Raw genomic sequence first — 23631 nt, 5'->3', positions numbered from 1 at the left:
CTGTGGTGTTTGGCTCAGGTAACTTTGATGACTACTCTTCATTTTTCACTCCCAATCAGCCTCAGCTGCAGTTTTTATTTTGGGATAAACAGTAAATGTTAGCATGCTAATATGCTAAGCCAAGATGGTGAAGGTGGTAAACATTATGCCTGCTTTACCTCAACGTGTCATCTCCGTCCAGCCTTCATGTGGAGTTCTCTAAACTCATTTCCAAATGTTTCTGACTGTCAGTACACAAACTTCTTGTAAACAGTATCATCAAAAAGCAAAACTTGGACCATGCATGGTAACATTTATTCCAGACATGCAAAATGTACACCAGAGATGAAAACTGGTGCATACAGTATACTGGAAAAGAAACACAGTGATATATATATATATATATATGTATATTTATAGAGATAAAGTGAAGGTTTGAACTGTTTAACTGACAGAGCAGAGCTTATAGGCAGACAGTTGGCTGTAAAACACCAGTTTAAGAGGTGGGAAATTTGTTTTCTACAGAAATTACACACGTGTTGCCAATTTGGCAACGATATAAGATCATTATTTTGTTAGTCTGGTAGTAAACATGGGGACTCTTTGGATTTTGCTGCTTTCAGATGTATTGATAAAGAATGTGATTTTTATGTACAACTACGAGTTGCAATGGAGATGATAAAAACTGCCCAACACATTGTGCTATACAGTATTAATACTTGACCTGATTGCAGTTGTTCAGCCTTATGTTGATGTTCAGTTTAGGACTTGGAAGAATCACTTTAGCTGCATAGTTAAATAAATTTCATCCGTGATCAGTTGTAATTAGCTGGTGTTCTCATGTTTCACTTGTATGAGCCCTTAAACAACCACTAGAACTCACTTTTTATCACTTGAAAGGGACTTTATGCAAACGATTCCTGATTTAAATTGCACAAGACTCAAAGAAATAGTGTTAATGCGCAAAGAAAAGCTATGGATAATATAATGCACATGGTCTTACAGTGATGTTACCTGTGCTTGTAGTTTAAGCATGTAATGTGTCAATACAAGAGTCCTGTGTAGTCACAGCAGATTTAATACAGTGACTCTCTGATAAAGCAATGAATACAGACAATCTGTCCTGCTCAGATTTTAAAGAAAGATTATTTAAATGCTATTTGCTGTTACTCAGTCAAACTCAAACTCATAGGCCTGTTCATTACAAAAAATAAACGTGTGTAAGCCTGTTTGGCCCACTGCATGCATACATATTGCATATATATTTTCCCATATAAATACATTTCATACCAGCACAAGGGGCGGAAAAAACATTCGGTGAAACAATGGCATTTAACAGTCCACGTATAACAATGTAAGAATGGTAAGATGAAAATGAGGAGTTACGGTGCAGAAAGGTAGTGCAAGGTAATGTGTATAATGGAGTTTGAAGGTACAAGATGAATTAGCAGAGACAAAACCGAAGGACAGCAGGTTTTTGTGGTACAGACTTAGAGGATGTGGAAGGAAAAGAAGGAATTGAAAGATGCTGCAGGAGGGAATGCATTGCAATGACATTTCAGTCAATGCAATTTCAGTTTCAGTCTCTGCCAGAGCAAGGCAAAGAGATTTTGCAGACATAAAATGGGGGTGTTAGAGGGTTTGATCACAGTCTTCACACAGTCCACAGTGGCTGGACTCACATATTGTACACAAATCACTCTTCCATGTGCAAACCTGTTAGCCTCTCCACTCTCCACTAAGAAAAGTGACAACTAATAACAGTCATAACGAAGGCAGATGTTTGGTTATCTACATTCAGGCATGCAGTTGGTCTCAGTTTTTTTTTTTTTAGTTCAAAAAATTATAATAAATAACAAAATTAGAAATGTGTTCCCTGCCCCTTTTCACAAACCCTTGAATTTCCACTGACAAAGCTGCCATTATGACAGTCTTAACAAACCCAGCACCACTTGGCATACAAACAGTTTTAGAAAATGTACATCTATATATATTCACGTATCCATGTTCCAAATATATTCGTAGCTGTATATGCTTTGAATGCAAGAGGTTCAGTAAAGAATATATGAGGATTATACACAGCTGAGGTTCAAACCCAGAGTCCGTTTCTTCAAATTAGCCCCATCCCAGACATAGAAAACGTCTATTGTCCTCATCCTTGTCATGTAAAGAAGTCCGTTATTCCCAAAAGAACCATTTGAGTCATCGTGACCACACAAATATCTGCATTTTCCTTCTCCTCTGCTTTTAACCTGAACAATGCTACATCTGGTTTTCATTATTTTTGTCAAGCAAATGTTACTGAATTCTAATGCATGCATTTCTGAATTTTCTTTTAAAACTTGTTTATTGTTGCCGTACTCACTCTCATTTTTTTCTTTTTTCCTAACATTTTTATTGTTTGCATTCTGAGGGTGGTCATGAATCACCGAACTGAGTAAAGTTAGGAATCGTATTTAATTATTTAATTATAGTTGTTGCATCCGTGGTTTGGCTTTCACGGTTGATTTTCCCTCCCTCAGGTCCTCCATGTCATTAGCTTGTAACTGTAAAAAGAAAGAAGAGTAGAAGCGTAGCATCGTCAGGGAAAGTCAGACACAAAGACAGCTTCATTTTTTGTTCTTTTTCACTGGTGTCGAAGGCTGTGAGGTGTGGCGTAGCTGGCCTTGCTGCCTAGTCAGCCCACTACGCTCGCTGCAGTGCTAAATCGATCTGCACACACACACACACACACACACAAACACAAACACGAGGCTTGGAAATGTGCTGAGTTTGGATATAGAAAAACACACATCTCATGCCTGTGTGGTGGTTTCATATATCACCCTGTAATCGTAATGCAGTAGGTATTCTTTGTTGTTGAACACTTGTTGTTAAATGGCTGTGTATGTGTCAGTGAGTGGACACGTGCACACACACACACACACACACACACATGCTCACACACCATATATCATTTTCAAATATTTCTCCCTTTGCATATTCATGAGTACATTGCAAAGTTTATTTCATGCACAGCACACTGCATGCTTCACCAGATACTGTATATGTGAGTCATTATGACAATTACTAAAAAAGGCTGATGTGAATGGCATTTATTTTTCAAAGTTTACATCACTGTATTTTGAAATCTGTGCTTCCTGTCTTTGTTCCTGTACCTGAAACTGAGATGTAGACTATGATGATGACAATGCCCAGGGCGATGGAGACAATGCTGAGCAGACGAGCCAGTCGACCCAGCCTCCTGGCCCCGTCCATGTCCCCCTCCTGGAGACTGTTTCTGGACTGGACACACACAGAAGCACAGAGTGTTACTAAGAGGAACATTTGAACAGTAACACTAAGAGCATAGTAACACAGTATACACACAGTATAACAGTGTACGTATTACAGAATAACTGAAAATGAAACCACACCTCAATGCAATCAGAGCGCGTAGAAGCGGAAGCAAACGCACTACTGAGAACGCAGACGAACAACACTCAATGTGATTGGGTTGCCTAATCTAGAGACAAGACGAAAATGAGGAAATAAATGACCTTACAATACAAAAAATTTCTGAAATACAAACATATACGCCAACCTGACAGCTTATACCCAAGTACCTCCGGATCAGTTCTTGAAATCTCTGGACCTTCCCACCACAGGAGGTCACCTGACACTGACTGCAGAGAAAACCAAACTGGGCAAAGCCATCTGGTGAACAACACAGCTGAGTCTGTTTCATAACCAAATTGTCCAAAACATTCAAGCCCGAATAAACACCTGTGCTCCTCAGGTGCTTTAACCACATGCTTCAAGAAGAACAAACTGGAGCAAGGGAATAATATCAATAATCCCTAAAGAGGACAAGTGCAGTGCAGATCATTTAGGCCCACATCCATTTTAAATACAGACTACAAACTATTAGCAACAATAACACCAAAAAGGTGTGAGCATCTGAAATCCAGAGAGAGAGATCTAACCAAACTGACGCCCCTCCTAAGAAAAGTTTGGCCCACATTTGTTAAGCAAACATATGACTCACATATTTTATCCTAATACTTTCTTTCTCCAAATATAGACTTGTGAAGATGGCCGCTATTACCTGCAGACATGTCAAACCAGATTGAAACGATAAAAATTAATTTAAGTGCCACAGAGTTTCACAGACTCGGTGGTTTGACTCCTGGCTTTTCTTGTCTGTGCACGGAAGCTCTGTCACCATCGGTGTGCTTGGGTGAAAGTCCGTTTAGCATAGAGAAAATTTCTGGAATAGAAAATGATTGCTCTTTCACCACATCATAGCTGAGCAAATTTGAACACATGGCTCAGGATGAATATCTGCTTAAAATCATTCACCTTAACTTTACGATATGACTGATATGGAAAATATTGTGAAAAAAAAAAACACACCAAACTGAATATATAAAACATTACAAATTTCACTGAAAGAGTCCTGCACAAGTATAATGATTCCCGTGTCGAATGCTTTAAAATTAAAAGTGATTATATATATCATATTTCACATTTCTGAGTTTCAATTTATCAGTATAGCTACCAGCAGCAAAGAAAACTTGTAACCAAACTAACACTATTAAACTAAACTGAAGCGTTGGGTTTGGGTTCCCTGCACAGAGAACCTTCCCTCCATGGTACAGAGTTATTTTAAAGGGGAAGTGACACAGACACAGTACAGTCATGCTACCTTGTCTGCTGTAAAAGGTAAAATACCAACAATAACTTATTCTATCATGGTGAAATTGTCAATTTTTAGATTGGTGGGATGGATTGATGGAAAGATGTGACTCACAGAGCCAAATGGATGGAGTAGGTCAGCGCGCCATTGTGAAAGGACCGTAGATCAACTTAATGTTGTATGTATACTGCTTTATGTATGAGGCAGATATGGAGACAGGACGATTGATGTGTATGTGTGTGTGAGGTGTGACCGATGGATCCTCAGTCCTTGTGCAGTGCTTTCACACATGTGAGTCCCAAAACAACAAATCTCACACAGTCGATGCCGCTGGCTTCTCATCAACCTTGGTTTACGTTTTATTTGGGCTGCTTTTAATTTGCGACACTTAAACGAGCATACAACCCCCACCCAAATGCGTCATTAAGATGTCATAAAACAAAGGTTCAGTTCATGAAATGTCAATTTTCTTTCTATTCAAAAGTTATTATTGATCAGTTTTTATCTTAAATCTTAAAATATTTAATATGTAAGTCTTTACTCCTTTTATATATTATATATTACTTAAAGTAATAAAGAAAGTATTTCTACTTAATTAAATGAAAGAATGTACTTTTCAATACAAACCTTTTTAGCAGCTGATCATCTGTATTTCCATTTCTGTCACTAAATCTTGTGAAAAGACCAGAACCAACAATGAAATCATCCCAGTGACAGATAGCAGCTGATTTGAATATTCCTCTGACCTCTGTTATTGTCTACACTGAATGAGACATTCTTTCAAAAGCTGGGGGGAAAAATAAAACATAATAAGAATGCCTAACTGTTCTGTCCTTAACGCAAACACTGTACAACGACCAATGACCAGTCAGAGTTGTATTATTGTAATAGGATGATGCACCATTGCTGGGACATCAAAACACTTCAGGAATGCTTTATGAACAGTGAAATGAGGTTACTTAGTGCCCTGATCCACAGGTCTGACACTGCAGAGGACTACGGGTCGCAGTCAATCAAACAGCTAAGGGCTTTGGTCCATGGGGGGCACATTAGGGCATCCCATCCAGAGCTGATTGGTTCTCTATGCACAGTGACAGCTGGTGTGTGTCAGTGTGGGTCAGCATCTCTGTGGGGTGGTGTTAAGGACCTTTTGGGGTCCACGACCTGATAAGACTGTTCAAACAGTATTAGAAAAGTGCCACTCATACTCTGTGTTCAAGAGAGAGGCTGAAGAGAGGTCACGTGTGACAAACCTTTCTCCCGTGGCTGAGGAAAACTTAAGGAGCTGTCCCTGGTGCTGGACGTGTCTATTTAAACAAGAGGCTGAGAGCAGTACAGCTGGACTCACTCCCCTCCTCTAACTTAGATCACACAGCCATATTTTTGTAAGGTGTTTCTCTGTGAAGATAGAGTGGTATTAAACAAAATAATTACTACCCATACCCTTAAAGTTCAATATGTATTGTGTGTACATATATCTGTATACCTACGTATATTAAATCATCAAAGCCAGCAGATCAAATAGATCTATTGATAGATAACCCTCTGTGATTGTGTCGTACCAATGACGAAACAGAACAGGATGTTTCACGATATGGAATTAGAAAGGATGTTACATGGAGGGAAGGCGAGTCGAATGTCAGTGGAAAAACAAATTTACTAGTTCACTGTGATGAAAATGTGTTTTGTTTTCTTCAGTCTAGACTTAATTAACTTCCATTTTTCATTTTTAGAAGCGTGGTGTCCTTTCCCCTATGAGTTTTGCATTGCTCCTTAAATTTCAGCACTGAGATCCAAGGGGCTCCCTGGCAACGTGTGCTAAGTTATTACAAAGTTGTGGAGTTGGGCCTCAGTACAAGATCAGATTACACTGCGGAGGGAGCGAGAGGGAGAGCCCTCCCTTCATCCTCCCCAGTCTCCCAGTCGTGACTTCATCCTCTCACTCCCATGAGCCTCTCTGTCTCCAGGCTGTCTCTGGTGTAGTCAGATCCCACAGTGGACTCGGTGTCGGGGGGGACAGTGTGGCCCTGGGGTGCTCCGCTGAACCAGGGAGCCACTTTTTAATGAGGAATACACTGATATCTAGTTTTTATGTTTTTGAAAACAATACATACAAAACGTCCTGTTTATGTATATAGCCAGCTTTTCAAAATGTTCTTATGGGAAAGTTAATAGTTTGGATATATTTAATAAGCATACAGAATTTTTTTTTCTAAGTTCAGTTAATTTGATTCGGTTAACATAATTTATTTAGCAGGCTTTAATTCACTTTGCTTCAAAGAATAAAAATGCTTTTGTAAGACAATGAAAACATTTTATGAAAAAGATTTTAATTTAATTAGATAGGGAATTCTAGCAATCAGAACCCAGTTGAAATTTTAAAACTTTCAAGTTGGATTTTTCAGTCTGAGTTAAACCACAAAGGCTAAATCAATGCACATATCAATCTGGGCTCCTGACAGTAAAATAACAGATTTTTTTTTTTTCCTCACTCACACACACACTTAAGCTTCTCACTTCCACGTCTGCAATGTGAAGCGATGGTACAAACACAGCCCCGGCGAAGCCCGTATTGATCCCGACTCACACCACAAAGAAAAGCAGCATCAGCACCTTAAATCAATGGAAGCCTCTTTCAGAAAACACTGCCTGTTTAGCCCGCTGAGAGAAAAAAAATTGATGACAACATGGAACAATTTTAAGAAAATGGTAATATTTTCCATCCATCATATAAAAGAAAATAAATTAAGAAATAAGGGCAGACTTCTATATCAGCATTCTTGCTTAACACACCTAGCCTTTTTCATGTCAGCCTCAGGGGCTGTCAGAGATGTAGTGTGTGTGTGTGTGTGTGTGTGTGTGTGTCGGTGGGGGCTAAGCAGATGAATGTCTATATTGATTTGCAATGGGAATAAGCCTGGTCATATTTGTTTTGTGAATGGGAAATTCTACCCTCAAAGTCTGTGTGGCCGGTGTGCACACACACACACACACTCATACACACACATGCACTCATACACACACACTCTCTCTTTCTCTCAGTAGTTCATGTGTTCAGCTGAGGCTAGTAAGTCAGTAAGTGCCCCCTTTTCTCTCTTGTCATTAATAATGGAGGACCAGCAGCAGCCTGGTGGAGAGGAACAATGTACAACCATGAGCTGGTGTGTAGTTCTGTCTGTCACCCTGAGCATCTGGATCAAATAAAAACTGTTTATTTGGATTTACACCAATTGATTTCTGATAAAATGTTCATGTTTTGCTTTCATGCTTTGTGTTTTATGTTACCCTCTAGAAAGTGTGTTCCCATTGTTTTACAAAGCTTAGAAGCTTTTTAATTAGAAAAAAAAAACGTTCACAGTTTGAGGATTTTTTTTAAGCCGTAAAAGAACAAGAGAGCAGTTCTATTGGACTGCTTCTCAGTCGGTTGATTTATACTTCTTTTGTCTGCTTGAGTGTAAGGAGCCTCATGGCCTCTAGGGGTCGCTAACAAGGCTTTTAGACTCTTTAGTCTTGTTATACTTGAATCTCCATTAAATTTGCAAACCACTCAATGTGGTCAGGTGATCAAATCTGTCAGACCCGTGATGGTAAAGCCCTCATTCTTGAAGCTATGAAATGCATTCTAGCTGCTGCAGCTCATAAATTTTAATTGTATTTATATCTTGGTTGGCTTGTGAACTGGAAACACAGTTAAAATAAGCTAACTCAGTGTTAGCGCCACAAAATCACTGGGCCATATTCCATTTAGCACATCAGCAATGAGTGCTTTCACAATTTAGTGCATAGCAGAGCACAGTTATTAACATTAACCGACCACGCTGCTATTAGCAATGTGTTTGTCAAAAGAAAAGGATGTTACTGTTACACAGTATAAAGTGCTGGCTTTCCTTTCCAAAATGGGGTATACACATAGTTCATAGCTCCATAGTCATAGTTCTTCACGACCTCAGTGTGATGTGAATTTTGGACAGACATGATGAAACAAAGTTTAGAGTTCTGAAGGAATCAGCTGTAAAACCTTAGCTGCACTAAGAGGCTAAAGCTGCACTCGGGCACAGCAGTGCACTGAGATGAAAGCTAACGGCAGCATGCTATCTTGCTCACACTGACAAAACTAACAGATAGATAGATAGATACTTTGTTTATCCCATAGGAAATTCAAGCTGCTGACATTAAGCAGGTATAATTTCCACTGTGTTCACAGTCTTAGTTTATCTTTATTGTGCTTGTATGCACAACATGCAGAACATTTGCTAATTAGCACACCGCAGTTGAGGCTTGTGTGGATGTCATTAGTTTTGCAGGTATTTAGTCATGAACCTAAGTTGGTACAAATTAAAAATTTTACTTGACAATTACTCCAAATGAAAAGTCACCAAAGATACAAAGAGTTGAGAGGGAGATGAGTGCAAAAACCAAATTTCATGGCAACTGATTCAATAGTTATTTTAGCTATTTCAGTGTGGACCAAAGTGGTTTAGTGAGCAACTAAAAACCAAATGTCATGAGGGCATGTACAACTTATGTGCATTTACTAGAGTTAACATCTATAGACAAAATCTTTATGCTGAGGTGTACTGAACTATATTAGAATAAAAGAATACTGAAATTTGGTGAAGCAATATCTTTCTTTTTGCTGACGTATCATTGTCTTATTACTGGACATCAGAATGCACTTTGGAAACCAATTGTCCTGCCAAAAAAGGAACAGATAGTGTTACCCGTTTCTGCTGCGATTGTACTGTTGTAATTACAAAACTAATAAAAAGAAAATTTTCACTCAGTTTCAGTATCAAAGCTCCTTCTTGTATGATCTTGAAGATTTCCGACTTTGGAAGCACCTCATGCCTGTATCAGACGCCCCTGCATGTATGTATGCATCTGACAGCTCCCCTCTGATGCCATCACTTCTATCCACAACATGACAGTGTTAACCCTCCACATATTCTGTTTTAGCGACCGTAGAATGATAATATCATCACCTATGTCGGTAACATTGCAAATATTAAATAAATCAGTTTACTCTTACAACATGGGCAGCCTTTGGTTTCTTCTCTGAGAGGCTTCATGCTATTGGCAGCAGCAGTGAGAAGTGCACTCTCACTATGTCTGCAGTATTAGACTGCTAATAAGAAGTCATTTACCTACGCACACACACATACGCAGTCATCCAGTGCAGCATAGCGAGTCCATATTTCACAAGCAAATCTGCTGAGCGTGCAATAACACTCCCGTTGTTTGGGCCGTCCTATTACTGGGATAGGCTGGACTGGGCAGTAAAAACCCCTGCCACTCCAATCCCCGTAATTGACTGCACATCTTCCATGTTTGCCAGCCGCAATCCTTTCTCACCAGAGCATCTGTCAGAGCTCTGTGGCGGCAGCCAGCTGGAGGTTGGCTTTTAGGTGGGCCTGCTGCTCAAAGTGGCGGTGGTGGTGGTGGGTGATGATGGATATAACTTTTGGAGTTCTTGTTAGTAAGGCGCCATCTGCCAGTACAGAAAGATGCTGACTCTATTACAGGGCTAAATGAGGCCTCAACAGATTGTAGTTAATTGTAGTTCATCAAAACAGGGTAGGCTCTCTTGCTTTGAAGGTTTGTGTGTTTCATCGCCACAACAAAAGGAATCATGTGGCAGTATGAATTGTTCAGGTCTATTGAAGGTAGATGTAGGCAAATAAAACACTTTGGATGAGCTCACAGCTGCATAAATTGATTTTTTGGGGCAATTTGGGAACAGTGAAGCAAGGTGAAAACAAACATTGACCAATTGGCATCCAAAAGAGTTGTTCAGACATGACAGACATGGCAGACGTGAAGAAATACTGTCATTCATTTAGAGTTGTGTTTGTGTGCTGATGAATGTAAAATTCACTGTCACTCTTGGCTCTGGTTTGGGGAGCTCCTGAACAGCTCCTGAGGGAAATATCTGGTTCCTCAGCTGCTAAATGCTCCACTGTCTCCTCGGGGTAGTCGATAACTTTGGCAGGTTTTTTTTTTGTTGCTCCAATCGGCTTTGGGTGCCTGCTGGTGCTAAAAGAACGGATAGATGAAAGAGGAGCTGTTGGCCGAAAAACCAAAAGGGGACCTGGCATCAGAGCTGGATGATAATCCTCTGTGGGTGCACAGAAGAGGCCCTTTTTCATATTTGACAGTCAAATATGGATAAGTGCAGCTTTAAGATTTTGTTTAAGTTCACATACTGTACTCAGACAACAACAAAAAGCTATATGTCTACAATTTCCTGTCATCTTTCACCACCGTTCATTAAAACCATTTTAACATCAGTTGAGCAATTTCTTCTTTTCCTATTCAACTTTCCAAAAGTCTCCATTTCACATGGGCGAGGACGATATTAGCACTTAGTAGCGAGCTCCCACTCTAGGGCTACATATCCTGTGGTATCAACCACATTACTTTTGATTCATTTGTTCACAGCGAGTGTTGTAAACCTCTGTTTTCCTGCTCTGACTCACTGGCACTTATCTGACTTCACTGTGGTATCTGATTCAATACCTTCCTAATCCAGTGATGGGAACTACTTTATAGCTATTTGCCATCTCTCTCTCTCCCGCTCTCACACCCATCTGCCCTTGTAGAGAATCATGTTTAGATCTTCTTTGCGAAGCCCGTATCTCCTTTCCACACAAAGACAGAGGATGTTGATCGCTGCCACAGCATTGGCTAACTGCTGCAATATGCCCTCTGCAGAGAAACTAAATTGACTTCTCTCGCCTTCTATTGGGTTAGTGGCCAGCTCCAGTTTCTCCTTCCTTCACTCTTCTTTCTTCTGCCCTCGGTCAAAGCCTCTCTCCCTCTCTCTCTCTCTCTCTTTCTCACACACACACACACACACAGCCTGTGCCATTAGCAAGCGGCTGACTTGTGAATGTCAGTGGGTTCATGATGATGGCTCGGGGAAGTACAGGCTGTCTCGTGGATACTGCCTGATATTCCCTTTGGTGTGTAGTGCCCACAGGAGTGATATTACAGAACTAATGGCTTTACTGCACTGCCTTTGCCTTGTTTCTCTGTGGATCTGATATGTTGGCTGGTGTACAGTGTCAGAAGTAAAGTGCGCTGAAAAACACAAATGGCTGTGCTAATAGCAACTAAGCTGCAGTCAGTCAGCTGGAGTTTAAAGCCTGGTGCAACAGAGTTAATACTGAAAGACTCCTGGTAGAATACTGCCAGGTGCTTCACGCGAAGGTCAGTCAAAAACGGTATTTATCTGTACTGTTCAGTTACAATAGTTTGGGGACAGGTGGCAGATGGATACAAACTAACAAATGATATTTTGCAATTTCCAACCCCCTCCACAAGGTTTGTCTTCTTTGGCTTTTGATGCTCTCCATTTAAAAAGCAAATTAAGACGAAATAATGAATAACGAAATGCAAGATTTGGGAGACTCCTCACACTGCCTCTCTTGAGGGACGAGGTAGAGGAGTAAGACAGATGAGAAATACAGGAGGGTCCTTCAGCAGAACTGTCAGCACCAAAACTATCATTAAATCTTATTAAAGTCATGTTTCTAATTAACTCTAATTAGCACATGGTAGGTATACCATGTTCTTTCTGTCACAACCTTTTACCACCAGTGCCACATCATGATCATGTTGAGCTACCCAGCAAAATGGTGAAGCCAGTGGAGCTCTCCAGCACTATGTCTGATTGGATATAAGCTGTTCATTTTGCATTACCCAGGGCTCAAACTCACGACCTCAAACACCACAGCTAAGTCAGGATCTTGCTGAGCTACTTACCAAGTGAGGGGACCAGTGATGACTTCACACATGACACTATGACAATCACCAGGCTTGTATGTAAAGGCAGATTTCAAACTGGGGTCTCCATATTTGACAAAAATGTGCATTTCCCACTGACTGCAATAGTACATCCCATCCATCCATCCGGGGGCTGGAGCCTATCCCGGCTGACTATGGGCGAGAGGCGGGGTACACCCTGGACTGGTCGCCAGTCAATCGCAGGGCTGACCAATAGTTTACATGAGGATAGAATTCAGAATACTGTCAAAAACAAATTGATGGATTTCATAATTCTTGCCAGCTCAAAGTATCTGAACATTTCTGAACTGGGACAACATATTGGTGAAAGCTGCAAAGGACAGGTTGGCTCACGATACCAAACATAGAACTGGTCCCATGTGAGAGGAGGAAGGGAGGTTCCACAGATTTTGCAATGGGAACCCTGTTTAAAACTTTCTGAAGTTCTGATTGTAAATTTCCAAAGACTTGCATGCTGTCCATTATAACTCTGACCTGGAAGCATAATCCCAAATGGTTGAGTCTATAGTTCAAGCACACGCGCAAATAATCGCTGAGCCTCATCAGCATCAGTAAGCAGTAAGGACAAAAGGTTTTTGTATGATTCAGCAGGGGAGGTTTTGTCACTGGTGGTGTCAGATCTTCTCACTGAAGATTAAGACAATTACAAATTAAAAGGAATAAATACTGAACTCTTTTGCATTTGCAGTTCTTATCCCATACAACCTTGACATGTTTTTATTTCACATACTGACTTTGTGCATTTCAAAGCTGTGCTCTTCCACATCTGAGTCTACTTTGATGGAGGAGTGTGACGATCTGATGGGTTGTACTAACCTAGTAAAGTATAGTGCTGTTGTAATTAGCTTCTCCCGGCAGGATGTTTTACAGTATCGACTTGCCCAAGAGTAGTTGATAGTACAAGACCCAATATGGAGCTTTCAAGTTGGCTGGAATGACACTTTTTATTAATATGTTTTCTGCATAAATTATGACCGTATTTGTGCCAAAGTGAAGCGGGGGTCATCATCAGTGAGGAAAAGCCCACTTTCATAAAAGCTGCTTTTTAAATCACAAAGTTAGCAACATATTTGCCCGATCTATTAAGCACTGTTAAACAAAAAAGTGACACAAATCCCTGCTTTAGTCGGGTGACTCTTGATCTTCTCACCACATCTAAATCCCTTCGTCACGTCTAAATTTTGCACACGCTGACTGAAGTAAGCTACAAGCTCCCACAGCCTTCAGTAACAGCTCCACCATTTTCACTGCGGCCCTCTCGCCACTGCGGAGGGCGGCAACAAGAGAGTGTCGGCTTTCAGTTTCGTCGTACGCACATCTGTAGACTCTGTGCTGCAATAGGAATACGGACAATGTGGACTGTCCGCATGGGCCATCACTGGGTTGGGGCCCGACTCAGGATTTTATTGAAGGCAGAGCTGAAGTGAGTAGCAGCTACAACCACAAAAGCTGGAGTTTCTTCATTCATTTAGTCTATTATGGAGACATGAAAGCTGATAGAAATACTGCCTGGATGCCAGACTGACCCGATGGACAGTCGGCCTTCTTTATCCCAGGACTATACCCGGTGACTGCATAGTGAAAGCGAGGTTCATAGTGAGCCAGTCTGAATGCAGGTTTCATTACATTGTACAATCGAACAATGACTTTTTAATAACGCATCAAAGCAAAAGAAAAAAGTGAGTTTGAATGGTGGACAGCTGCAGTTCTGTAATGTCTGTTTCATCAAGATCAAATTGGCTTCTCAAATTTGATCTGTTTAACATTACTGTGAATCTTATGTAAAATTAAATTGTGGACTGCTGGCCAGACAGCTTTGGCTTTGTGAGCTTTGACTCTGTGAGCTTGTGATGGATAATTTGTTTTTGATTTCTCTTCTTCTTATTATTTCACAGGAAAACATCTATTTTTAATTAGAAATGATTGGTAAATGATGCCCCTCTCAAACTACCCGATGGTGCCGTCCTCTCACTAATGCTCTTTAATAGTAATAATATCCATTTTCTCTATAATTTCACTCTCACTTTCTTTAAACATCAAAATGATGTAGTGACAGCTTAAATGCACTTTAAGTGTAGAAGATAATAAAACCCCAACAGATGACTGCAGGACTATATGGCTGATCTGGGAGGCATCATGTCTCAAATTCATCCTACAAATTGGCCATTTCTTACTGTTATCAAACCGATTTTTCTAATTTTGACATAGAGCTCAACAAAAGTATTTGGTAAGTTTATGAAGTTTGAAATTCTAAACTCCTCCAACTGATCAGTGTCCGATTAAGACATGAGACTATTCAGCATCTTCCTCAGCGTCTGTCCATCACATTGACATTTACTCAGAACAGTCTATTGTAGTTCTCGTTTGTTTGTTTGTTTTTGTTTTTGTAGTTTTGGTGCTTTGCAGGGACAGCTCAGTGAGGTGACACTCACCATGATGGAGTACACCAGCGCCACAATGCTGACGGGCCACACGGGGCAGAAGCAGGACACGATGACCAGGATGAGGTAATCCTTGGGTTTCGGGCTCTCCTGGACGGTGGCGTTCCCGGTGGAGGAGCGGCTCAGGCTGACCTTGGATGGTGAGAGGGGGGCGGCGGCGGCCAGCTGCCCGGCAGAGCCCGATCTCACAGTGACACCGTGGCCGTTCTGGTCGGCCTCCAGGCCCTTGTCGCTGTCCATGTTGACCGTGAAGGAGGTGGACATCTTCATCCCATTCCCTCCAGGCTCGGAGGTCAGCGTCAGGAGTTTCTCGGTCTCCTGGAAGTCCGCGGGCGGCGCGCATCCTCCACCCTCACCCAAGTTGGACCTCAGGAAGTCGGTGTCCATGTTGATGGCCATGTTCAAGAGTCAGTCGTATCAAATCAGATCAAAAAATACAAAGTATTATATTTATAATAATTTAACAATTGTTTTAAAGTTGATGAAAAGCCAAGACGCAGCGATATCCCATAACAGACCTGCACGTTTTTACAACCAATCTTTGAAGCTGCGGTCCACTTTGACTGAATAACAGGAGTGTGATCACCAGCCGAGGCGCCGCGAGTGGATAAAAATTAGATTATCTGAAAAGTGATGTCGGCTGTGTGAGATCAAACCCCCTTAAAGAAAAGAATAAAATCAGAGAAGAGGTGAAAGATTCCTGTAGATGTCATTCCTCCTCCCGCATCACTTTCCTTCACCTTCTTTCACATCCGCCGATTGAGTCATTCCCGACGTGGGGCTCTGATCAGTAAACCTCCCCTCCTCTGCGATACATCCGAGGAGAAACAAATCAGTCGCCCACAGTCATCCACTTTTCCTTTAAGTCTGTCTGTACATTGATAAGTAGCCTAAACGCCCCTCTGTCGCTTTCACTCGAGAGCAGGGACGAACGTGAAGCGTCTCCCTCAAAGAAGAGCCCAAGTGAGCCACTTTCTCCTCGTCCTCCCCCTCCTCCACTGTCTCCCCACTCCGCAGCGGCACAGCGACTGTACTCAACTTGGGACCAGCGTCAAGTTACCCGGATTAAGGCAGGACACTTCCGACGACGAACCACAAAATAAAAGCTTCGTTTGCCAAGAAGGGACTTTTGAGTGTAGAGTATGTGACATGTTAAGAGAAGAAGAATCTTTATTGGCTGTATATATATTTTTTACATACACACACTGAATTCATCTTCTGCATTTGACCCATCCTTAGTTGAACACACACATGCAACACCCAGCAAATTACATGTAGTGAAACACACACAGCATTAATCACTCCACCACACCCAAATTTTTCCTGCCCGTCCAGTGGGGGAATCGAACCGGTGACCTTCCGATCACAATCCGCTTCTCCAAACTCTAGGCCACGGCTGCCCCCAACATATACATTTTATCTTGAATTAAAGTATATACTTATTATTATTATTATTATTATTATTAAAGCCCATCTTAGTAGACCCCCAGGTCAGGAATAACCTTTAACCAGAAACCAACTTGTTCTGTATTTTTGCTTTTTTAAGTGGCTTACTTACTTATTTTCAATCAGTTTTTATTTTAAGGTTAGGGTTAGGGCTATTTTATCCTCTTCTTCTTCTTCTTCTTCTTCTTCTTATTGTTATTATTATAATTTGTTCTCTATATGTGTTCAGTGGAGCACCCCAGTGTTGTAGTTCAATTCAATTTCAAATTTAAATACATTTTTTTAATGACATATGACTTTTGTGTTCTCTTTCAAGGCAAACTATCTGAAATGACAAAATATTTTCTGTCCTGATATTGTCAGATACTGTTCAGTAAGCTACTATTACGGCCTGTGTAGCCTACATGGCTTCTGTGTATAAAGATCAGATTGTAGAAGTTAGCTGGTAATTATAGAGTTTCTGGTTCAGATTTTAGCTACTTCTGTTCACGTGTCATCGTGTCCCTCGGCATCTTGTATATAAACTGTAAATTGAAATAAAATAGTCATTTTACAAGTAAAAAAAACCTAAGTAAGTAGACAGGTGGCACAAAATCATGTACTTCCATTGCTTTTCCTCTAAAATCCGACATTTAAAAAGAATCGAATAGGGAAAGGATCTTTGTACTTCCGGTCTGAAATTAGCTTTCTCTGGCTAACTTGACGAATCTATTGGCGCGGGACAATCTGGCGCGGAGCCTCCTCCTCCTCCTCCTCCTCCTCCTCCCTTTCTTCTCCTCTTCCCAACATCAGCACCAGTGGTTTATGGAGGAAAGCCAGCTGCAGATTGTGGTGCGGTGCAGAATTTACTGTAGTCCCGTCGTGTTTTAGTAAAACTAACTCAACTGTCTGAGTCCGTTTTCTAAATAGCACTGCGGATACTCAGGTGTGACGATTAATGAATTGTTTCCCTGCTCATCGAGATCCTCGTGTTTTTTATTCTTTTCTTTGATCTGCTGTTATTGATTTTCCTCATCGTTAGACTGGTGCATTAGCGTCAGCCTCGTTTTCCAGAGTGACGGCTGCACTGCGCTGCACTGTGATCTGTGCCTGTGATGAGTGGGGATGGGGGGGTACACAGCAGTGTAGTGATGAGTGGGGATTCCCTCAATGAAACTGATCTCCCAGTGTGATGTCATAGTGCTATTGCTGAAATATTTAATCTCACTGCACAAACGTAAGTGCTTTCACCTGTGTTTTTCAGCGCTGTTCTCTGTTCTATTATCCACAACCTTTACCTTCAGCTCGCTCCGACCCTCATCTCAAAGCTGTGTCTCTCCCCTCTTTGTGACACACACTCTGCAGTAAGATGTCATAAGATGCGGGAAGGAAATCAGCCGTAGCTACAATCCAGATCGTTTATTTTACGAGCCCCAGGACTCTTGAGGCAAAGGAGAACGCTGCTTTCCTCAGCAAAAAAAAATAATTGTAGTTAGAGCTCCCCCTTGTGGAAGAGCGACGTGCTTACAAGACAGGAGAAAGGACTCGCTTTTAATTTTATTTCACACAACTTTAGAGACGACTTAGCCACCACTTCTTTGTCATTGCTGAGGGAAAATAGCAAAGGTCGATATTTTTTAAACAAATGCAACGATGCTACTTGCTCACATAAAATCTGGTGGGACACATTTAATCAACAACAATTTATTAGTTGCAATCATTCAGGGATGTTTGGATCAGAACAGCATTAGGACAGTAGTAAAAGCAGTTTAGTTATCTATCTATCTATATCAACTCAGTTATCAGTTGTGTTTGGAATGAAAAGAAAGACAGACCATATGGGAGTGGTTTAAATAAGGTCCTGATCTAATCAAGCGGGATTATTTTAATTAGACTTTCACTTTCACCCAAGTCAAAGTCAGTGCAGGGAGCTGGATGTGGTGGAGATTTGTGATAAAACAACTTCGCTCTCCTTCAGCACATCACTCCTCTGATTCTCTGCCCTCTGCTGCAGTCTCCCCTGGTCAAAACATGCCCTTGTACTTGTTCTTGTCCTCCTGGTTCTTCTCTTCCATACGCATGTTAAGCACAGCCAGCTCCTTCTTGACAGCCTTCTTCATCCCGGGGTCCAGGTCCAGCACTCTGCTGAAGTCCTGCCGGGCCTCTGCCTCATTCCACACTTCCATATGGGCCTTGCCTCGCAGGTAGAAAGCCTTCACTACACCTGGAAGACGTAATACAAACATGTCTGAGAGCGGCCTGCTGTGTGAGGGACATCTGCAGCTCTGTAGTAAGACAGGAGTGTGTCTTTTCCAACCTTCACACCTTACACAGCACGGCAGACTTTCACACTTACACTGGCTGGAATATGTTAATCTGTTTAGCAAAGAAAACCTCTTCTGCTTTAAAATGTCTACACAACCCTTTACTCTGTCATACTGGAGTCACACACATCCTGTCAGTCTCTCTCTCTCAGTGCCAAACCTGGGTGCTGGTTGATAATGTCGCTGGTGTGTTCAATGACCTCGTAGTACTCCTCCATGCGCAGTAGACATTGGCAGTAATTGAGCGTTAAGGTGTTGGCCATCTTCTCCAGCTTCAGCCATGGGACCTCCCATGCTTTCTCCTGAAAGGCAAAGTACATCACACTCATGCCTGTACTGTTTTGTAGAAGCAAATGAAATTCTACTTTGGCCGACTTGCCTGACGTAGTCACCTTCGTCTGAACGTTCTTGATGCAGATGATGGCCTCCTTGTACTTTTGCGTGGCCTTTTCGTACTGTCCCTGTTTGTAGAGCTTGTTCCCCTGGCCGTGCAGCACAGGGACAGCCTTCAGCCTCTCCGCATCACTCATAGCCCACGTCTCTCTGTTGTACTCATTGGGCTGCTGCACCTGTCTCTCACACACACACACACACACACACACAGACACAAATGGGAGATTGTTTTTCAGATTCCCCCAAGGTCCCGCACACATCAGTGTGGTTGTCTCTATTCTCTCTCACCCTGAGCAGCTCCAGGACAAAGTAGAGGGGTTTTGGTTCCTTCATCAGCTCATCCAGGTCGTCGTAGCCAAGGCTGTGGTAGGCAAACATGTTGGCCATACCACATGTGTGGATGTGCCAGTCGACTGGGTCTTTGCCCTCTGCGATGCGCCTCATGCTCTTGGACACAAGCGGATAAACACCAGTGTGCTGAAGACGAGAGAGGAGAGACTCACAACAGTTAATGTTTAAATTGCGAAAAGAGAAGGAAGAAAAAGTAAGGTTCTTTCCCTGTCGATAACCTGCAGTGTAGACTAAAGGTGACTGAGGGTTTGGTGTTTGAGCCTCTTAAGAAAAAGAGCAAAAGCAGATTATAAATTCTAAAGCCTCAGCTCACATTTTCAAATCTTCCATTACTCATTAAAGCAGCTTCTGCATTTTATCTCTTCATGTCATCATTACAGCCTGTTTTCACTTTTAAGCTCACTAATTAAAAATCGCATCTCAAACCTGATATGAACATTTATGTGGTCCAGTATCCCAACTCACAAATTCACTTGAAGAGGTCTAACGGGCTGTGCAGTGTATGACAGTCTCTATTCATATAATCCCTAAGCGAACTCCTTCAATGGGGGAAAGATGGAAGAAGCAACAGAGGAGGGATCCTTCCTGCAGAGCGGACAGACGTGCAGAACATATCATGTGTACCCAGCACCTTTTTATTCACTTTGCCCTTAATGGACCCACCCTGTTACTGTGTTCACTGAAGACTGACTGTTCTCTCTCAGCAGTCAAGCAAGTCTCACAGTGTGTGGCTGCTTACCTCTGAAGCTAATCTGTTGGTTTGAATCTGTCTCATGCATAGACTTGCTTGGTAAAGAGAACCATGGTGATATAAATCATGCTCTTCATACCGTACTTACTCTTACCCTGCACGCCAAATCAGATTCATTTTACATTAAACTGATCAAAAATTTATTGTTATTTAAGCTTAAATGAGTTTCACATAATTTCCTCCTCGTTTGACACGCCAACCTCTCCCTCCACTGAATGGGAGCGACACTGCAGCGCGCGTGAAGCGGAGTGTGCGGTGCTGTTCAGGGGAGTGAATAAATGCTCTAAGCCCCTTCAGATCTAATCAGAGTAGAGGGGAATCGGTAGTGCTGACTCAGCAGGAATCAGAGCCGATTAGGAAAAAGTGAGGCTGCCGCAGATTAATGACAGTATGCCTCGACCCATCTGTCTCCTACACTCGCACACACACACACACACAGGAACACAGACCAGACAAATTAACACGATTACAGTGGAAGTATGTTTGTCGTGTAACATATGTATTTATATACATACGGATACATTTTCTCACGGTGTCTGGTTACGCCTGTGATAGCTGTCTCTGTTTTATAAACAGGAGAGATGTCAAAGAAGGAGTGATAAATTCTGGAGAACATAACACCTTATTGTGCTGTTTTGTGATGAGCTGTTTTGCTTGCTACTGCAAGCACAGTCTCTGATTTCCACATCTGCAGCGTGAAGTCATTCTGTATGAAGTGAACAGTCAAACTTCTCAGAAGAGAGTCTGATGCACCGTGCTGAAAAACAAAACAAGGTAACACGAAGCAGCTGGCACACACACAAAAAGTTTTTTAAGCACTCACAGTGGTGTCGCACCAGAATTCAGCCACCTCACCGATCCTCATGGAGGCCAACAGGGTCTCCCAGATGTCCAATTTAAACATGTTGCCAATCACTACCTCCATGGGCGTCCCCACCGCTTTGCTGTCATCTATCACAGTACGTTCATCATCACACAACTGGGTGCGGAAGTGGAACGTTACCTGGAGTAAAGAAAGAGAACCATATTGACAGAGGAACCACATGAAGATTGCTTGTTAAAAACTCCTCATAAGACTTTCGTCAGCTTTGAAAATAGCTAATAACTCTTTCAGGTAATATGGGGCAGTAAAAGTGACATGATTGTTCTAAAGGCCAGAGTGTTGTCTCAAGTCGAAACTTGCTGTCAGCCAAAGCTAACTTGTTTTGTTGAAATAGCGGAGTAAACAAGATAAGAAAAAATGTAACGTCACATACTTCACACGGCTCACTTATTCAACAGAGAAGACAGACAGGAGGAAGGACGGGCATTTTGGGGTTCCATGGTTGAATAAGGCCCACAGAAGCCATTTAACAGAACTGCTGGCACACCGTGGAGCTGCTTTTTCATGAACCTCTTCCATAATTCATGATAACAGTGCTCTCACATACAGTACCAGTACAAGTCAAGAGCGACTTTATGAACCCTGGGTGATGTCAGACACTATTAGGTAACCTTCAGGACCAGTAAAGACAAGATTTTCAAGAAATATGAGATGATTTTTCAAATTCAAGAATGGTCTAATATTTCAAAAGCATTAATACGTCAGAGAGGCTTTCTTTAAAAAAATAATCACACATGTTGCATGACAGCATTCCTCAGGGCAGACTGTTTTTGTCAAACCTGATACAGATGGGTCAAAGTGTGCTGATAGCTCTGAAAATATTGTTCTCATTAAAGGGGCATTGAGTGATATATGTCCTCTATCACCCTCTGCTGGCTGTGCTTTGGAACTGCAACACCCTGATTGTGCCTCTCATCACCCATCCTGGTCAGTCAGAACACCTTAAAACCTGTTCAAGTGGTCAGGAAAATGAAATCAATAAATCTCATGCAAGGAGTCCCAAGAAGACGGAACAACAAGCCTTTCAAACCTTTGCAGAATATGTCACAGGCACGCTTTTCAACAGACCAATAACAAAACTGCTCAAGGACAGAAAACAAACACAGCTGAATTGACCCTTTATTAGATAATCTATTCTAAAAATAGCAGATCTGTCATTTAAAGGCAGATTTTCTGAAGTTTTGCAGCTGTTCTATCACCTAAAAAGACTGCCCTGTCTGTGCTGTACACAGTGTAATCATCATGTGCACCTGTCAAACTCTATTAGTACCTCTAATTAAACCAGCGTTGTGAGATATATTCTAAATCATCCCAAACAGGGCTGCTATTTATCTAAATAAATAAATGGGCTGTATTGTGAAATAGCTGTCGACTAACACTACATAGTGAAAGTGAAAACACATTAGGTGTGTATCAGTGAGGCTCTAGATTCATCAGAAAGTGTAAATAAATCACTGAAGGCTGATGCTACCTTTGCCCCGGTGGAGAGTTTTGGGATGTCTCCGGTCCCTCCATGCAGGATGGTTTTCTTGATTCCCTCTGAGCCCAGCAACAGCGTATCCTGCATGTCCGACATCTTTTTTCTTTATTATATTACCACGCATGCATCGATATCATATGGGTAAGTCTGTGTATATGATGTGTGGAGCACAACATGTGTAAAAAGGTGTGGATGTCTTGGAGGTGTTGTTCCCGGTGGATTAGATTAGGTAGGGATAATGAGATTAGAAACTTCTTCTCCCCTTATGTTTCATCATGTTGCTGTCAGGTTGCATAACAGTCCTCACCAGCACTTTCTCTGAATACTGTCCGACCCCGGAAGCATCCAGAAAGGAGGAGAAACAGAGAGTCGAAATAAAAGAAACGTGAACTTGATTCAGTGTTTTTGAAGGAGTGACTTATGTTTGTTTTTGCTTTTTTAGACGCACATATCACCGTCTGCGTGGGTCACGAATCCGACATTGCTGAATTTACCATGAGACCAGATAAAAGTGTGTGTGCGTGTTTGTGATAGAGCGAGAGAGAGACATAGAGAGAGAGAAAGTAGGAGAAAGAAATAAAACAAACACAAACAGGTCTGTAAGAGTAGGACGTGGTTTCCATTCCAGAGGAAATTTCCTGGATTTATGTGGATGTGGTGATCTGAACAACGCAGAGAATACTGAGAAATGGTGAAGCAGACAATTACAGTATGGACTCCTTGACCTTGTATATTAAACATCTGTCTCCCATCTGGGAAGTGTGTGTGTGTGTGCGCGTGTGTGTGTTAGTAATCCAAGGCTGTTGAAGTGTATGCAAGTAGCTTTGAGAAGGCAATTATTCTGAAACGTTATTCAGTGTCAAAGCCTTATTCACTACTAATTGCACACACAGAAAACCCCATAACTGCACCTTGGCAGTGTAGTGCTCACAATTGTATAACTTTACAGCTTTGTATTTCCTCTGTGGAGCTCCATGGAGGAATAGGTGTTTCATCATGAATTATCAGGCAAAGGTGAGATACCTTCTCTCTATTCAAATAAGACCTCTATATCATCGGAAAGTGCTGCAACACACTATCAAGTTTGCCTTTTTTTTCCCACTGATGTGACAAACAGGAT

The 23631-nt window shown here is 41.7% G+C and overlaps 2 protein-coding genes across 2 annotated transcripts; both read right to left on the bottom strand.

Annotated features, from left to right (window-relative positions):
- Window positions 1–321: 321 nt before the first annotated feature.
- trarg1a (trafficking regulator of GLUT4 (SLC2A4) 1a) lies at window positions 322–15907 on the bottom strand. Its single transcript, XM_046388914.1, has 3 exons — window positions 14896–15907; window positions 3138–3264; window positions 322–2525 (listed from the first exon to the last, which is right to left on the bottom strand). Exons 1-3 carry the CDS (start codon window positions 15301–15303, stop codon window positions 2515–2517), a joined length of 546 nt encoding a protein of 181 aa, XP_046244870.1. The 5' UTR covers window positions 15304–15907; the 3' UTR covers window positions 322–2514.
- Window positions 15908–17815: 1908 nt separating this feature from the next.
- Window positions 17816–22759, bottom strand: aipl1 (aryl hydrocarbon receptor interacting protein-like 1). The gene is made up of 6 exons (XM_046388633.1): window positions 22503–22759; window positions 20972–21151; window positions 19335–19523; window positions 19046–19222; window positions 18814–18955; window positions 17816–18553 (listed from the first exon to the last, which is right to left on the bottom strand). The coding sequence occupies exons 1-6, from the start codon at window positions 22605–22607 to the stop codon at window positions 18354–18356; spliced, it is 993 nt and encodes a 330-aa protein (XP_046244589.1). The 5' UTR covers window positions 22608–22759; the 3' UTR covers window positions 17816–18353.
- Between the last annotated feature and the right edge of the window lie 872 nt (window positions 22760–23631).

This window comes from Scatophagus argus, chromosome 5, assembly GCF_020382885.2.
Source record: "Scatophagus argus isolate fScaArg1 chromosome 5, fScaArg1.pri, whole genome shotgun sequence".
NCBI lineage: Eukaryota > Metazoa > Chordata > Actinopteri > Scatophagidae > Scatophagus > Scatophagus argus.
The sequence above is the reverse complement of the archived record's forward strand: the minus strand, read 5'-3'. Positions and strand labels throughout refer to the sequence as shown.

What these genes read in the sequence shown, in the direction of transcription:
- trarg1a (XM_046388914.1), bottom strand. Translation starts at nt 15,303, where the DNA reads ATGGCCATCAACATGGACACCGACTTCCTGAGGTCCAACTTGGGTGAG. An exon ending in CGCTGGTGTACTCCATCATG is followed by an intron (nt 3,265 to 14,895) that starts GTGAGTGTCACC and finishes GTGTGTGTCCAG; the next exon opens with TCCAGAAACAGTCTCCAGGA.
- aipl1 (XM_046388633.1), bottom strand. Translation starts at nt 22,607, where the DNA reads ATGTCGGACATGCAGGATACGCTGTTGCTGGGCTCAGAGGGAATCAAG. An exon ending in AACTCTCCACCGGGGCAAAG is followed by an intron (nt 21,152 to 22,502) that starts GTAGCATCAGCC and finishes TCTTTACTCCAG; the next exon opens with GTAACGTTCCACTTCCGCAC. An exon ending in AATTCTGGTGCGACACCACT is followed by an intron (nt 19,524 to 20,971) that starts GTGAGTGCTTAA and finishes TCTCGTCTTCAG; the next exon opens with CACACTGGTGTTTATCCGCT.